This window comes from Melanerpes formicivorus, unplaced genomic scaffold, assembly GCF_026170545.1.
Source record: "Melanerpes formicivorus ecotype bairdi unplaced genomic scaffold, bMelFor1.0.p_v2 SCAF_7, whole genome shotgun sequence".
Taxonomy (NCBI): Eukaryota; Metazoa; Chordata; class Aves; order Piciformes; family Picidae; genus Melanerpes; species Melanerpes formicivorus.
Window position 1 is genome coordinate 24,101,492 of NW_027142359.1, and position 17,907 is coordinate 24,119,398.

The 17,907-nt window shown below is 45.2% G+C and overlaps 1 protein-coding gene across 2 annotated transcripts in view; it reads right to left on the reverse strand.

The window, feature by feature from the left end:
• ACBD6 (acyl-CoA binding domain containing 6) overlaps positions 1–17,907 on the reverse strand; it is a 108,238-nt gene that overhangs the window by 44,367 nt on the left and 45,964 nt on the right. For both annotated transcript variants that reach the window (XM_068141451.1, XM_068141450.1), the window contains one exon: positions 9,484–9,573. In XM_068141451.1, the coding sequence (XP_067997552.1) occupies positions 9,484–9,573 (90 nt within the window). The remainder of the gene's footprint in view (positions 1–9,483; positions 9,574–17,907) is intronic.

Genomic DNA, 17,907 nt, shown 5'->3' on the forward strand with positions numbered 1-17,907 from the left:
CAGGTTGGAAGAGACCTTCAAGATCATCACGTCCAACCCATCAACCAATCCAGCCCACCTAAACAACTAACCCATGGCACCAAGCACCCCATCAAGTCTCCTCCTGAACACCTCCAATGACGGCGACTCCACCACCTCCCCGGGCATAACCCATACTTGGTGCAGGAGGCAGGGAAAGGGTTCATGTTTGGTTGAACTCAATCAAAAGGATTCTATGATTCACTTTTAAGTGTCTACACAACACCTCCAACACAAGGCCTGTGCAGAGAATGAAGCAGCTCATACCTTGCTGTGAAATCCTAGGATTTCAGGACTGAAAAGGAATAAGAAACAAGCAGTGACAGACAGGCAAGCAGGTCCTTGCTTCCTTGCTTCTTTTTATCCTACACAGACACAACCCTTTTAGATTCAGGCAGGAAAACAAAAAAGCCAGGCAAATAAAACAAAGCCAGCAGGCCACCAATCTTAGCAATCTTGGACACAGCCATAATTTCTACTTCATTTTTAGCTAATGGTGGAAATCAGTCTTTGGATAGTTGATAAAAATCAACCTGTCTCTGCTGGGTTAGTACCATGATCTGTGGCCCAGCAACTACTTCTAGTACAATTGATTTTCCTTTTTGGCAACCAATAGGCCAGTCAATAATAATGTTGTTTGAGAAGGATTGAGTCATGAGGGAGATGAACCCTCCCTGCCATTTATTATGTTTGTATTGTCTTCATTTGAAAAGATTTTGTCTTTTTTTTCCCCCCGCAATGAGGATGTGAGTGAAGGTATTACAAGGGGACAGCTATTCCACCTCCCTGTCTCCAGAAGCCCTCTGACTCACAAGTGTGTTAGCATGCAAATAGATAGGAGGGAAGTGGCTGGGCTGTCTGCTAGAGGTGTGTGACATGGAACTGGGAAAAAAAGACAAGCTGGGGAGGCAAACAGACTCTGCCTGCTACTCTAGATGTCTTTTAGCAAGGAGCAAAATCCAGCTAATTGAAAATGAGATGCTAACAGGCATGACTTCAGGCAGCTCTACACCACTGCATGGATTGGTACAAGATACAACATTGGCACCAAAGAGCAACCGACTCTGTGTGCAGTCAGCAGAGACACCTGTATCTGATCTTCTGTTATCTTTATATGATGAATGACATTTAGTCAAGACTTAGTTCCCTTAATCACAGAATCACCAAGGTTGGAAGAGACCTCAAAGATCATCAAGTCCAACCTGTCACCACAGACCCCATGACTAGACCATGGCTCCAAGTGCCACGTCCAATCCCCTCTTGAACACCTCCAGCGACAGTGACTCCACCACCTCCTTGGGCAGCCCATTCCAATGGCTAACAACTCTCTCAGTGAAGAACTTTCTCCTCACCTCGAGCCTAAACTTCCCCTGGTGCAGCTTGAGACTGTGTCCTCTTGTTCTGGTGCTGATTGCTTGAGAGAAGAGACCAACTCCCTCCTGGCTACAAGCACCCTTCAGGTAGACCTCTTCATTGGAATTACTGGTGTATATGAATGAGTAAAATAAAATCCACATATACCAGCAACAGATTTCCTAACCTGATGGTTTTCAGGTTTGGTTCTCAAGTTGCCTTCTCAAACCCCTGAGGGTCCAAGGGTGGCCATTGAGAACTTGCTGACAAGAGGTTTGAAGTGCCAGTACAGTGACCTGCACCTTTACTAGGAAAGTGAAAGTTCAGCAAATACAAACTGAAGATCAGCAATGGCTTTTTTCATCCCTGTGATCACAGTACAACATCAGCACACACAAGTAATTACCGTAACACTGCTAAGGTCATTAATAGCACTGTAGTTTAAAACCAATAATATTCAGACACAATTTTAGCTCAGTTGCTCTACCACACAGATATGTACACATCCCTTAATCATCCTGGGTGCCAAATGATGCAGTTCCACTTACAACTAACAATATCTGTTTTAAGACTTGCTCAGGTGGCCAGATAGGCTTGAAAAGCATTTCCAGAGTAAGCTGACCTGTGGCAATCACAACCAGGATAGTTCCTCACGAGTTCCCAAGGGTACACCCTGAACACACAGATTATTATTTTAGAGTACAAAGTACCCACAGATGGAACAAAGTGCAGCCACAGCAAGTTGAGGAGAGTCTAGGGTCTACTCTTTTGATGCTGCAACTCAGAGATGTTATTTGTCCTTCTCTCTCTCACTGGACAATTACTATACCATGACGCCCTTCATCTTTCTTAACAGAGCACCAGTAATTTGTATACCTGCAATGGGACCTGGGGGTACTGGTTGACAGTAGGCTGAACAGGAACCAGCAGTGTACCCAGGTGGCCAAGAAGACCAATGGCATCCTGGCCTGGATCAGGAATAGTCTGGCTAGCAGGAGCAGGGAGGTCATTCTGCCCCTGTACACTGCACTGGTTAGGCCACACCTTGAGTCCTGTGACCAGTTTTGGGCTCCTGAGTTTAGGAAAGATGTTATGTTGCTGGAAGGTGTCCAGAGAAGGGCAACAAAGCTGGGGAGGGGTTTGGAGCACAAGCCCTATGAGGAGAGGCTGAGGGAGCTGGGGTTGCTTAGCCTGGAGAAGAGGAGGCTCAGGGGAGACCTTATTGCTGTCCACAGCTACCTGAAGGGAGGTTGCAGCCATTGGAATGGGCTGCCCAGGGAGGTGGTGGAGTCACCATCACTGGAAGTGTTTAAAAACAGACTGGATGAGGCACTTAGTACCATGGTTTAGGTGATTAGATGGTGTTGGGTGATAGGTTGGACTTGAAGGTCTTTTCCAACCTGGTTAATTCTGTAAAAAAGAACTCTCTCAGCCTGTCCTTACAGCAGAGGGGTTCCAGCCCTTGGATCATGTTTATGAAAATAACACTAGTGGAAATGTTTGGTCATTCATAGTGCATGGGGAAGTTTCCCAGACAGTGCCAATCAACTCTTTGAATCTTGGAGAGGGAGATGATTCACCTGCCAGTCCTGACCCAACAGGTGTGAAGCACCAGATGTGTTTGCTTTGTGAAAGCACAAGTGCCAGAAGAGATCATTCTCAAGAAGCAAAAGCACTGCTGAGGTTCTCCTATCCAAACAAGTCACAGGGACACATGCACAAAAGGCAGGTTGCAAATGTTTTCCTTGGAGAGGTTCCTGAACACCTAAAGGATAAATTCAACCACTGATCTGCTTAAAAGCCATTTATCCTGGAGTCAGGGGCAAGACCCTCAAACAGCCAAGATACCACACAGAGGAGTTCAGCCACAGTAAGGAGACCCAGCCACCACCTGTGGATGATACTGGAGGGGCCATCAATCCTATTCCTACCTAACCAGGGGGTCACCAGGCCCCCCGGCCTTTGTCCCCACTCCCATCACCCGGTGTGCAGCATGGGGACTCACCAGTGATGAGAAGAGGATCCCTCAGCCAGATGGGCTCAGCATAGGGCTTCTGCCTTTCCTGGGGGGGGATTAAAAGGGGAGTGGGCAGGGAGAGACAAGTGGCCACACCTGGGGTGGGAGGAGACTCCAACAGAACTCAGGTGCTCTGGGATTTGAGGGGAAAAAGGGGCAGGTGATGGACTTGTAGAGTGTCAGGTAATGATAGGACTAGGGGGAATGAAAAAAACAATAGAAATGGGTAGATTCAGATTGGATGTTAAGAAGAAATTCTTCACCATGAAGGTGGTGAGACACTGGAATGGTTTGCCCAGGGAGGTGGTAGAAGCTTCATCCCTGGGAGTTTTTAAAGCCAGGCTGGATGTGGCTCTGGGCAATCTGATCTAGTGTGAGGTGTCCCTGCCCATGGCAGGGGGTTTGGAACTGGATGAGCCTTGAGGTCCCTTCCAACCCCGATGATTCTAAAACAATTTTGCAGTTTAGGCTAGATGTTAGGAAGAAATTCTTCACAGAAAGAGTGATTTGATTGGCCATTGGAATGGGTAGCCCAGGGAAGTTGTGGAATCACTGTCCCTGGAAGTGTTTAAAATAAGACTGGATGAGGCACTTAGTGCTATGGTTTAGTTGATTAGATGGTGTTGGGTGATAGGTTGGACTTGATCTTGAAGTTTTTTTCCAATCTGGTTAATTCTGTGATTCTGTTCCTTGTGTAGGGTGAGCAATCACATGGGGCCTTTGCATCAGAGCACAGAATCCTCCTTTTCAAGCTGCCTTCTCTTGCAGGAGGAGGTGACCAGACTTAGCCTCTGCCCCAAAAGCACTCTTCCATCTCATAGCATTGAAGCAGTACATTGTGTCTAAACTTCCCATAAAGACACTAAAGGAGCTCCTCTTAGAGCTGGCTGAGCAGCATGTCACAACCAGGAGCAGAGTTGAGTTCTGCTGTCTCCTCTGCACTGGCACCGAGGACAAATCAAGTCTCTGCCCAGGCCAGCCTACTGCTCCTGGCAGGGCTAACACCAAGGATGCCATGGCACAGCCACAGGGGAGCACAAAACTGGGATGTGATTCTGCACCTCCCCTGGCCCCTGAAAACCTCGTTTCCAAAGCCAGAGGAAACCTTGCAAGGAAAAACTGTCCCTGCAGGAAGAGCTGCTCATCTTTTGTTGCTCATCCTCTGCAAAAGTTATTGCTATCTTCATATATTTTAAAGCTAGAAATGGATTATAATATTTTAATATACAATAATGTATATAATCATGCATTATTGTGTAATTACAATCATGTTGCTGAGCTCCTGCATAACTGAACGTGAGTACAGTCCCCATCCTTTCACTTCTTCACTCAGCTAAAAGACGACAACATTATAAGTGAACAGCTCCCGTGTTCAGAATGAGCCCCAAGCTCTGAATATTTCCAGCAGAGCTCCAAAATACCACACTACCACCCACTTGGAAATGGCCTCTGGCTCTGCAGATTTGGGTAATTCAATTACACAAATGCCCCTTTTTAACACAGCAGAGAAGCCCCTCGACTTTCTGTATCCCCTTGCCCATGGCAATCACCACCTCTTTTCAAATGTGCCATTAGAGCTAATTATGAACAATCAGGGCACTCAATGGCTGCAGCTTTTCGGTGACACCAGTGAACCATCCTTTTGAAAGTGCAGTACCACTATTTAAAACAAAAAAGCACAGGACCACTGCAGTCCAGGAACCTGTGATTATTCCCAGAATTAAAGCTGTTTTGAGCACCTACTGGAATGAGCAGAGTCAGGTGACCTCTCCTGCTGCTCCTGGTTATCAGCAAAGAGCAGTAAGTTGCCTCTTGCAGAGCCTCCTGATCCAGAGACGCCAAGAACTTTGACAACAGATGACTAAGACAAGGCATCAAAAGTGACTAAGGCATATCTACAGGCACAGTGAAGCGGGATGACTTGCTCCAGGTCACCACCATCCCTGCCTGTTTAGGGCAGTTAAATCCTTTAACATGAGCCAAGATGGAAGAGCCTTTATTAAAAAGGTAATGGAAGGGAGCATAAATCTCTCATGCTGTTTGACTAACTTTTTAGAAGCATACTAAAACACAGGCAATTAAAAAAAAATGAATTGGTCTATACCTTCTCTTCCCTTCACTACCTGCTCATAACCCTCACAATCCCCAATTCATCCTTCATCTCTTCTCCTGTCTGCATGCAGGTACTGCTGCAAAACTGAACAAGCGAGAAAAGCACCTGAGCAGTGGATAGAGATCACAGAGGCTGCTTGCAAGCCCAGCTCTGGCAGAGGTGCTGCCTGTGGATGAGGCTCTGACCAGCCTGATCTAGTGTGGGGTGTCCCTGCCCATGGCAGGGGGGGTGGAACTAGATGATCCTTGTGGTCCCTTCCAACCCTGACTGATACTATACTATACTATACTATACTATACTATACTATACTATACTATACTATACTATACTGTACTATACTAACTGTAGATACTATACTATACTACACCAAGAGCACATCACTCTGAAATAACAGCACTGATGATTCAAGTCACCAGAGATTCCCTCACACTTAACCCACCCTTCTTTATAGCCAACTCACTCACTGATGGTGTGTTTGGAAATCACAGAATAGTCAGGCTGGAAGAGACCCCAAGGATTATCAAGTTCCAACCCCCCTGCCACGGGCAGGGACACAACTAAGGTTGGAAGAGACCTTGAGGATCATCGAGTCCAACCTATAAACACAGACCTCATGACTACACCACGGCACCAAGTGCCACATCCAATCTCCTCTTGAACGCCTCCAGGGATGGTGACTCCACCACCTCCCTGGGCAGCACATTCCAATGACCAACGACTCGCTCAGTGAAGAACTTTCTCCTCACCTCGAGTCTAAACCTCCCCTGGCGCAGCTTGAGACTGTGTCCCCTTGTTCTGGTGCTGGTTGCCTGGGAGAAGAGACCAACCCCTTCCTGGCTACAACCACCTTTCAGGTAGTTGTAGAGGGCAATGAGGTCACCCCTGAGCCTCCTCTTCTTCAGGCTAAGCAATCCCAGCTCCCTCAGCCTCTCCTCATAGGGCTTGTGTTCAAGGCCTCTCCCCAGCCTTGTTGCCCTCCTCTGGACACGTTCAAGTGTTTCGATGTCCTTCTTAAACTGAGGGGCCCAGAACTGGACACCCTCCACTAGATCAGGTTGCCCAGAACCACATCCAGCCTGGCTTTAAAAACATCCAGGGAAGGGGCTTCCACCACCTCCCTGGGCAACCTGTCTGAGAGCAGGTGCTGCGATGCTTATGGCCTGCTAGGAACCCAGGGTTTTCCCCCCCGCCTCCTCTACATTTTTCTGGCTGCTCTTAAAATTCCTTCTGCTCTTGCTTTGGAAGTGAATTCTTACAGGGTAAAGATCAAAATTTTTAAAATAAATAAATAAATAAATAAATAAATAAATAAATATAAAAAAAGAAATAAACATTAGGTCACAAGTCTTGAAATGCTACTGCAATCTATATATGGCTGAGAATAAAATGTGTCTGCTTTCTCTGGGAGCACACCTACATGTGAACAGAGACCTTTATAAAAAATGCTCCTTTATTACCTTGGTGGGGAGGGGGAAAAAAAAAATAATATTCAAAGATTGATTTTCTTTTTATGGCTATTATTAACCTTCTGTTACTGGCCCAAAATAATCTGGTTAGAAAATGTGCAATACATCAAAAATAAAAAAGAGAGAAGAAGAATTTAACAGAAAATTAATGTCCAGGGAAAAAAAAAAAAAGAAATAAGAAGATGACTCTCCCTTCAGTCTTTTCTTCTAAGAGTCAGATTTTATCTCCAAAGCATTGCAGAGAAGTGATTTTTCAGAGTGCTGCAGCAGAACAGTGTCCCAGATGAACCACTCCTGCAGGGGCTGCCAGGGCAAATAGGATGGGCAGGTGGCTGATCCCACTTCTCACTGGTTTCAAGACAAAGCTGTTCATACGTGCACCTAGAACAGCACTCATCAGCCCTGACTGAAATGTGATGGTCTCATCTGATGGTGGGGCACAGAAAGCTCCCCATTTGTCTCTCCTGCCCCTCTTCTGTGTAAGGAAAAACTATAAAATCCATCACAACTGAAATCCCTGAGGTGCAAGCATGAAGATGGGTGTCCCATCAGCTGCTGAGCAGCCAAGCTTCCTAATACCCCTTCCACCAGCAATTCTGCCTAGGCAAAGGCAAGAAAGACTTTTTTACAACAATTTCATCCATGTGTAAATACCAATGCAGCTGTTAGTAGCCAGTGAACACTACAGGTTTGCTGACAAGCCTTCAGACTGTAACTGTGCTTAGGGTCTACACCTTACAAATTCCTGAGGCATTTATTTCAAGGCTGCTTAAGAGCTCATCAGTAAGAGCTAGCAAATTTGTCAGCAGAGGTGTATCCATGTCCAAACTGGGCAGGAGTGCAAAGCCAAGAAGTGTCAGGCTGGTAAAGAGCAGTCAATCATAATTTGACAGAAATATGTTGGACAATTATTTCTGAACACGAATGCATTTACCCAGATCAGCCTTTAATTACAGCAAGCTGACAAAACCAGGAGCATTGACTCCTGAGCACAGGCAAGACTCAAGCTGGCTGGCTGCAATGAACCACTTGCAATGCAGCTGCTAAACCCATGCAGTTCAGAGCCTGGTTTATTAAGGTACCCTAAAAATTGCTGCTACTTAAGATTTGGCCAAAACAAGGGCTAAAGGAAATGCTTTAAGTCCTGTTAAGTCATTACAAGAAAGACACTGAAGTGCTGGAGAGGGTCCAGAGAATGGCAACAAAGCTGGTGAAGGGTTTGGAGAACAGGTCTTGTGAGGAGTGGCTGAAGGAACTGATTTGTTTAGTCTGGGAAAAAAGAAGGCTGAGGGGAGACCTTTTTTCTCACTACAACTACCTGAAAGGAAGTTGTAGTGAGGGGGGTATTGGTCTCTTCTTCCAAGTAAAAAGTGTTAGGACAAGAGGAAATAGACTCAAGTTGTGCCAGGGAAGGTTTAGGTTGGATATTAGAAGAAACTTCACTGAAAGGGTTCTCAAACACTAGAACAAGCTCCCCAGAGAGGTAGTTGAATCCCCATTCCTGGAGATGTTTAAAAGACACAGAGATGTGGTGTTGAGGGATATGATTTAGCACCAGACTTGGTAGTTAGATAATGGACTTGATGATCTTAATGGTCTTTTCCAACTGAAATGACTCTGTGAGTCAAATTGTGCTAGAAATGGTGATCCCTAAGGGGGTGAGGTGGATGTGTGAGGCTGAAAATGGCATAAGCCATTTGACTGTGCCCTCAGTCTGCACCAAGATCCTGCTGCAGCTGTAACGTGCTCACCACAATGTAAGCTGAAGCTCCACCAACCTTTGTGGGGTGATCTGCCAAATCAGACATTTATGGGATGCTTTTATGCTAGGCAAAGATAAGATTCTCCTTCTGCTATTCCATAAAGTTCTGCTGTGAGTGTGGTGTTAGAAAGAATACACTGGAGAACACACTTTATGTAGGAAGCTACTGAAAAACCTCATACACCAGAAACCTCTCTTGCCATCAGCACCATGGTCACATTGGAAGCCACAGTCACAGAATCACAGAACCACAGAATACATCTGGGTGGAAGAGACCACAAAGCTCACCCAGTCCAACCCCTGATCCTGCACTCAAGGGTAAACACTAAACCATGTCCTTAAGTGCCAGGTCCACATGCTGCTTATACACCTCCAGGGATGGAGACTCCACCACTGCCCTGGGCAGACCATTTCAATATTTGATAACCCTCTTGGTGAAGAAATATTTCCTAACATCCAGCCTGAACCTCCCCTAGTACAGCTTGAAGCCATTTCCTCTAGTCCTGTTGATCAAGAGACTCCACTGCAGGAAGAAGTTTCTGCAAGAACTGAAGAAGGGCCCTTACGATGATGTATTTCATCCAGCCAAATTCTGCTGTTTTTCCCAGGTTACCTTCTTTTGGATTTTCTCCTCTGTGATAAGTGCTCTGAGAGAACTTGGAGCTTTTGAAGGATTCAGTTTCATATTAAACATTTAGTCAGGGAACTATGTAGCAACACATCAATCAAATTCAACTTTTCACTCCTTTCTTACCTGGCTGTTAATATCAGCAGCGTGCTGTAACAGTACTGAAACCAGCTCCTTGTGTCCTCTGTCGCACGCCCAGTGGAGCAGAGCCCGGCCCTACAACAGACAGGAGAATATTAATAAAGCCTGGCCCAAAAATCCCCCCAGAGAATCACTGTCTTAAGTATCAAGCACTAACAACAAAATGAATACTCTGAAAACCCACCCTAACACCAGTTTGTAACATACTCCTGCTCCCAATGTGGACGTACAGAATAATGCTGGAAGTGTTGAAATGTTGAATTTGTCATTCATTGAGCACCAAACCAGCAACCCAGCAAAAAAAAAATGCAGAGAAGAAAAGCAGCAAAGCATGGAAAGCAGGAGCCATGCCATGATTTGTTTTCCACCATAGATATGGGATATTCACACCTCTGCCTTTTGTGGGAGCAAAGGCTTACACAGTAAAGGGTAAGACTTTCAACGCTGCCTAAGTCACCTAGATGTCAAGTCCCCAGAAGCTCATTCCTCTGGCAGGTTGAAAACACTGAACCCACAGGCCCTGTCTCTGCTGCAACAGAAGATTAAAATTGGGTGTCTGGGCAGGCAGCACCCATGACTGTCCCCTTTCAGCTTTGCAATATAGGCTGCTGTGTCCATGCCCAAAATCTCTGTGGTTTTCTTCCCATCCCCTTTCCTCAAGTCTCTGCACACACTGGGCTCCCCAACTCAAGACAGATAAGGAACTATTGGACAGAGTCCAGTGTAGGGACATGAAGATGATCAGAGACTGGAGCATCTCTCTGAGAAGGAAAGGCTGAGAGATCTGGGGCTGTTTAGCCTCAAGAAAACAGAGAAGGTATTTGATCAATGTGTATCAGTATCTAAAGGGCAGGTGTCAAGACAATGGGGACAGACTCTTCAGTGGTGCCCAGTGATGGGACAAGGTGCAACAGGCACAAACTGGAACACAGGAAGTTCCAGCTGAACATGAGGAAAAACTTTCCTGTGAGGGTGCTGGAGCACTGGAGCAGGCTGCCCAGAGAGGTTGCAGAGTCTCCTTTTGTGGAGGGATTGCAAACCCACCTGGACATTGTAATTCTGAGCAATCTGATCTGGGTGACTCGACTCTAGCAGGGAGGTTGGATTAGATGATCTCCAGAGGTCCTTTTCAAGCCCTATCATTCTGTGATTCTAAAGTGTCTCTACATGTCTCTGCCACCATGGAAGGGGATGCAATGGAAGTTCAGATCCTTCTGCCTGTCAAGGATGTGGAATGTAGTGTAGGGAAGTGAAGCCAAATTTTTGGGGTTGGGTTCACAGGTGCTGTTCTGGTTCTGGGCCACAAACAGCCAAGCCTGTGAAAGGCAACACTTGTACCGCACAGCAGAGCTGTGACAGATTCACACACTTTAACAGCCCTGTGGTGAGCCTGGAGTGCTTACCCTTTTATGATGCATAAACACACTCAAAGCAGTAACAGAGTCTTTTGACACGCAGCTCTACGACAATCTCTGTGACCTAGAAAAGGTTTTGCTTGTTGGCAACTCCACAGAGAAAAGTAGCTCAAGGCGGTTGGAGATGGAAGGTTTTGGTCTGTGTTTACTACTTACAGTCAGTAAACTAGACTTACTGCTAGTCTATCCTGATTTAGGACTGCATGTGGCACACCTGCAGGGGATTCCTTGGAAATCACCCTGCAGATACCCAAGAACCCATCTCCCAAGCTGTGGCACTGTCAGGCTGATCTGCATTTTCCAGCAGTCACAGACATGAAGTCAGTTAGATAAACCCACACCTGGTTATAAGCCTCTTGACAAAGCAGTGAAGAACAAGGTGAACAACTAATTTATCTGTTAACAGCAACTGCAAGATATATTTCCTGACCATGGTGCTAAAACAGCAGAAGGGGCAGAAGACACTTGCAACCAAAGTGTTCTGCAGGATATTCTTGGACAGGGCAGCAGGGGCAGAACTGGTTTTGAGTAAGGAAATGTGATGTCAGGCTCAAAGCATTAAGCTTTTTAACACACTTTTTGACCCAGCAAGTAATTAATTTTTGTAACACATAATTTTAATGTTACACTAATTAACCTGGAATTAGAATGAATTCTCTGACAATGGCTTTCCATGGAAGCACCGATGACATCCGTGGGCCATTTAATGATTAATGTGCTTGTGCTCAACACCATTACCAAAGGCTAAAGTGGGGGAAAGAGAAGAATTGAAAAGAATTGATAATCATGGAAAAACCCTTAACTCATTTCTGGACTGCTGATTTCTTAACACTCAGGATTTCAGTTGGACAAATAGCAACATCTTTTTCTGTGCCATAGATGAAAGAGGCACAGCCTGAAATATGCACAATTAGCATGAAATACTTAAATAGATAATTTCTATTTCTTGATATAGGTGTAGAAGCAAAACACAGTACTCACACAAGTGTAAGTATTATGCAATGAAATAAAGGTGTTTCTATCATTTCTATCAAACTCCATGCTACAGGTTAGCAGCTGTAGTATGTTGCTGCCTCTGGACGAGCAGAATCTCCTTGTGTTGGTGCTGAATTTGGCTGACAGCAATGAAGGAAAACCAGAAGTTCAGGAGAGACAGTGCTGTCAATTCTGTCAGCACAGGGATACTGCAGCACTGTGCAACTGGTCCCTGCCCATGACACTGAGAGGCTGGTTCTGCTGCAAGTGTTACCTTTGGAATAGGACAAGAAACTAAAGCCTGATCATCCATAGTCATTAAAAATCTCCTTGTGCTATTTGCAGGAGTATGGATTTCAAGTCCAGGGCCAATTCCACTTTGGGTAATTACACTCTGCTTACCTATATATTTTCTCTGTAATTCTAAATGGATACAATATTTTCCAATTAGTGCCTTAAATGGCTCTGCATTGTAATTGTGCACTATTAAAAGGCTGACACGTTCCACCCAAGAAATGGCTGCATGCTTGCAGCATGCTGCACCCTAAACATAGAGTGTTAGGGACCTGGAGACCTTCTGTGCAAGAACACCATTTAACACAGAAGTAAAAATACCTGCAGAAGAAACTCTGCCTACTAACAGTATAATTCAAATAATTACTAAGAAACTTGTCTTTAAAATGGGAATATTCACTACTGTTTGCATAGCATCAGGCAAATTAAAACAATCAGAAGGTCTAGCAAACATCCTTGGGCAGGTATACAAAGTCCATCATTTTCCACATCTTCCTTAAGTCTTAGTGATAAAACAAACTTAAGCTGAATGCACAATCCAATTCTTTCCATGCATCAACCATGCATGCTGAAAAATTCTTTAGCCTGCACAGCTGCTGCTTTGTATCAGCATATAATATGTACTGAAGTGCTTAAATAACATGGCAGAAATCTTAAGAGCCACAGATTGAGCTTTCCCTAAACACTTCTCATATGACTCTGTCATTCAGCAGTGAGAGCCTCAAAGCAATATGAATAATTTTGTACAGGAAAGCACTGCAGCAGCAGGGTCTTGACTAAATGCAGTCAAACACCAAGGTATTCCCTCTGTGCAATTCAAACACAACAGTTGTTACAGAAGTTACTTAAGAGGATGCATTTTCCCCTGCCTTTAGAGTATTTAATATTAAAACAAAAAAAAAAAAAGAGGCACAAAAATAGCCCCAGTGCACTAACCCTGCCTCTTAAATCTTCTGTGCTTTGCTTGGCTAACCGCTGCCAGCTTGGCCAGCTTCTGCAGCAGTTTCTCAAGCCAACAGCACATCAATTCTGCGCAGCTCCAAGTCACAGGGTGTTCACAAACAAAGCACAGGACAGGAATTTGTCTCAGATATACGGAGTCTCAGCAGACAAACGGATGGGAATGATTTTCACATCAATTAGCCAGTGCAGAGAAAGAGCAGAGCAAAGCCAAACCGAATGGATGTGCTACAACATTAAGCCACCCTTCTAGGCATGCTGTTTGCAGCTGTAATGGCTGTATAGCAAGGAGAGACACTCTAACTTGTGGCAGGTGTTTTATTACTGGTAATTAAGAGGAGATATTTAAAGGCCACATCCCCCTGTGACAGTCAAAACAGTGAAGGGAAGGGCCACTGTGACAATTATACAGGTATGCTTCAGCTGAGATTTGGAAGTCAATCACTTTCAGAGCTGTGAAACACTTGGGCAAGTTTGTCCAATGGAAGTCAGCCTGTAAATCCAGAAGTATGAGATCCTTCTTCAGACCCATTTCCACCTCCCCACCCCCCTATCCTTTCCTTGGCAAGCTGGCAGTAATTTGGCACTTGCTGTCTCGAAAGCATGAGGGCTGCGGACTGAGCATCATTTGAGATGCCTTTCATTAAAGTTTTGGCAAGGGCTTAAATGCTGCACACAGGTAACATGTTTGTTTGCTGGGGTTTCTCCAACAGTTCAAGAATATTTCTCTGTTTACAACCTCCACAGCCCTTGGCACCAGTTACAAAAGCAACTCAGGGATGCTTTTGAGCAGTGCCTGGTTTGTTAGAAGATGAAGAAATACAGTTCTCAAAAAGGCAGCAAGCAATCCACACCAGCAGGATCTGCCTGCAGCAACTTCATGGCCATAGTTAACTTCTGCTTTCATTAGTCCTACTGATGGGCCTAAGGGAAACTGGTTGGTTTAGTCTCTGCTCCTAGTTCTAAGCGAATGCAAGCTCCTCTACTGAACTCTGGACAATTTAGGTACAGCAAATGGAAGCTTCTACATGATTAGTGTCATTAGATTCTCTGTTTAATTCTAAATTGAACTTTATCATGTTCCAACTGTTAGCAGGTAGGTTGGCTCGAATGCTCTACACAAAGACCTTTATTTCTACCAGTCATGTTTTGGAAGTTGCCAAATGCATACACTGAAACCCCAGAGACTTCTACTGCCCTTTCTGAAATGTGTTTGCTTTGAGTAAGTTGGCTTGACTTCATTTTATGTTTTCATTCTCCCTGGAGGTGTTCAAGGCCATGTGTCCCATGTGTCACTAAGAGCTTCATAGGGGTATTCCAGTTCCTGAAAGGTGCCTACAAGAAAGTCAGGAAGAGACTTTTTACAAGAGCTTTTTGTGATAGGATGAGAGGAAATGGATTGAAGCTTGAGGGGGGCAGATTTAGACTGGTTATTAGGAAGAAATTCTATACAGTGAGGGTGGTGAGACACTGGTTGCCCAGGGAGGCTGTGGATGCCCCCTCCCTGGAGGTGCTCAAGGCCAGGTTGGATGAGGCCTTCAGCAACCTGGTCTAGTGGAAGGTGTCTGTGCCCATGGCACAGGAGACAGAGCTAGATGATCTTTAAGGTCCCTTCCAACCCAAATCATTCTATGAATTTCTTTCCTCCTCCAGTTAACTTATTGCAGGCTTGCCCAAAATGAGGGGATACAGTTAGAGACAGCACTAACATCACGTAGCAACAAAATCCCAACGCCTCCAACCTCAGTTGAGTCTTTGTTGCACAAGGCAAGGCTGAGCCCAGAGTCTTTGCAGTTCAGCACAAGACTATTTGGTGCCTTGGTCGATTTTGTTTCACAATGAGTTAACTCTTTGTACATAGCCTTGCTGCCACTTTACATTTATATGCATTTAAATCAAAGGCCTGACACCCTGAGTTATGTTCAGAGGATGAGGAGAGGCATCTTTTGGAAATGGTAGGATGTGTTTACACAGTAACACTAAAATATTTAATAAAAATGACAAGATTATGCTTGCATACACTTCCCTCCACCAAAAGCTCGCTCTGGGTTATGTCTAGTCTAAAATGGGTTCTAAAACTTCAATCAACCTGCACGATATTGGAAAATAAGCTACCCTCCCAAGAGCGTGAAGAATCGGTTTGGATGCCAAACAACGTTGGTAGTGGTTTCAGCTCCTCAACAAATCATTAAATCAGAAGTTCTTTCAGATTTCTGGGTTTGGTAGGCTATTATATTTTGCTCAAGACCAGAGTGGCCAGCTAGAGTCAAGCCTAAGGAAGCCAGCACTTGGCTAAATGAAAAATAAATAGTTCTGACTTCCCTGATTGAGCATTGAGTTCTGGGCCCCTCAGTTTAGGAAGGATGTTGACTTGCTGGAAGGTGTCCAGAGAAGGGCAACAAAGATGGGGAGGGGTTTGGAGCACAAGCCCTGTGCGGAGAGGCTGAGGGAGCTGGGGTTGCTTAGCCTGGAGAAGAGGAGGCTCAGGGAAGACCTTATTGCTGTCTACAACTACCTGAAAGGAGGTTGTAGACAGGTGGGGGGCTGGTCTCTTCTCCCATGCAACCAGCACCAGAACAAGAGGACACAGTCTCAAGCTGCGCCAGGGGAGTTTAGGCTGGATGTTAGGGAGAAGTTCTACGCAGACAGAGTGATTGCCCATTGGAATGGGCTGCCCGAGGCGGTGGTGGAGTTGCCATCACTGGAGGTGTTCAGGAGACTTGATAGGGTGCTTGGTGCCATGGTTTAGTTGTTTAGGTGGTGTTGGATTGGTTGATAGGTTAGACACGATGATCTTGAAGGTCTCTTCCAACCTGGTTTATTCTATTCTATTCTATTCTATTCTATTCTATTCTATTCTATTCTATTCTATTCTATTCTATTCTATTCTATTCTATTCTATTCTATTCTATTCTAATTTGCTGGGTAAGCCAAAAATCACTGAGGCTGTGGGAGTTTCATCTAGGGGGGACTTTTGCACCAGTGGGAATCTTCCCATGAACACATCAGAAGTAGGCAGAGGTTTATTTCCACGCTCTACAACAGTCATCTGCTAACAACCATTAGCTCAGGAACAGGACTTCTCCTCAGCAGACTTGTGTCCCAAAGAGAATGTCATCTGGCAGTTTTCAGATTTGGCTCTAAACATATTTTTTTTTCTAGAAATATTTCAGCTTTCACCACATAGGTTGATTTTTCAAACCCCCCCAGAATTCCTTTGGCTGAAAACAAGCACATTTGTTGCTTGGACACAAAAGCTCTGAACCTGCTAACGAACAAAGAGCATCATGGCTGTAGAAATGAAATAATGCTAACCTGATATTGTTATTATACACTTATTGCAAGTGTGTGATCACAAAAAAGAGTTTTTTTGTTAATGAGAGGACTCCAGCCATGTCCTGTGGGACTGCCCACGACATTTACCTCCGCAGCCTGTGATCAGCAGGAGACGGAGCTCGGCACCGGCACTGTTGCAGCGACCGTGTGGCACATGACAGTTTCAGTTCATTGAATTTATGATGTGAAATTCCAGCCCTGATAGTGAACATCCTCCCCTCCTCTCCTCTGAAAATTAATCACATGAATTCCTGATTAATAATAAAAGGCCCTGCCATCAGCATTCAGAGCCCCAGCCGGGGCTGTCATGGCTCAGAGGGCAGAAATCTGCTTAGAGCTACAGGAGAACCCAACTGAATTTGTGGCGTCTCAGTCTATGAATGTGTAAGCACTTCATCTGTTCAGCCCAACACAATGTGCTGGAAGAGCAGCGGGCAGGAGGAGCTGTGAGGGATGCTGGACCACGAGCAGGGCTAGGTGGCAGCACGCAAGCAAAGGTGACAAAGCTGGCATCGCTGCCTTTCCTGAAGGATGAACAGGAAACTGTCCACAAGAAGTGCTCATTTTTACCAAGGAAAGGATCAAGCCAATTCACAATTCCTGAGGCTTTTTTCTTGAGAGGTTTCTGGCAATGTCTGTATTGACTTCCTGTGGGGGAATGGTGTTTTCAGTTTGATGAGCAGAGAAAGACTGGATCATGTCACTGTTTTGCACAGAAATATAGAACTGTTTAGGTTGGAAGAGACCTTTCAGATCACCAAGTCCAACTGTTAACCCAGCACTGCCAGGTCACCACTAAACCATGTCTCTCAGCACCACATCTATGTAGCTTTCAAATCCCTCCAGGGATGCTGACTCCACCACTTCCCTGGGCAGCCTGTTCTAGGGCCTGACAACCCTTTTGGGGAAGAAGTTTTTCCTAATGTCCAATCTAATTCTCCCTTGGTACAACTTGAGGCCATTTCCTCTTGTCCTATTGTTTGCTACTTTGGAGAAGACACAGATATCTACCTCACTGTCACCTCTTTTTGGGGAGTTGTATAGAGTGAGAGGGTGTCCCCTCAGCCTCCCTTTCTGCAGACGAAACAACCCCATTCCCTCAGCTGCTCCTCAGAAGACTTGTGCTCTAGACCCTTCACCAGCTTCATTGCCCTGCTGTGGATGTGTGAGAACCACTGGCAGTGGTGGGATTTTTATGAAGCTGGAAAGCCAGTTTCACTCATTTGCCCTCTTCCTGAGAAAGAAGACAAGCTGACAGCACAGTAGAAATTCCCCTTCAAAACCCATTTCCCTCACTTTCTCCTCCTATTTGACCATGTTTAGTGTCCCAGGTGGGGAAAAGAAGGCATTCAGAAGTTCTTATTCCACAAGTGGCTGCCAGCATTGCTGACAATAACATAGAAAGTAAGTTTCTGATATGCTACAGCAT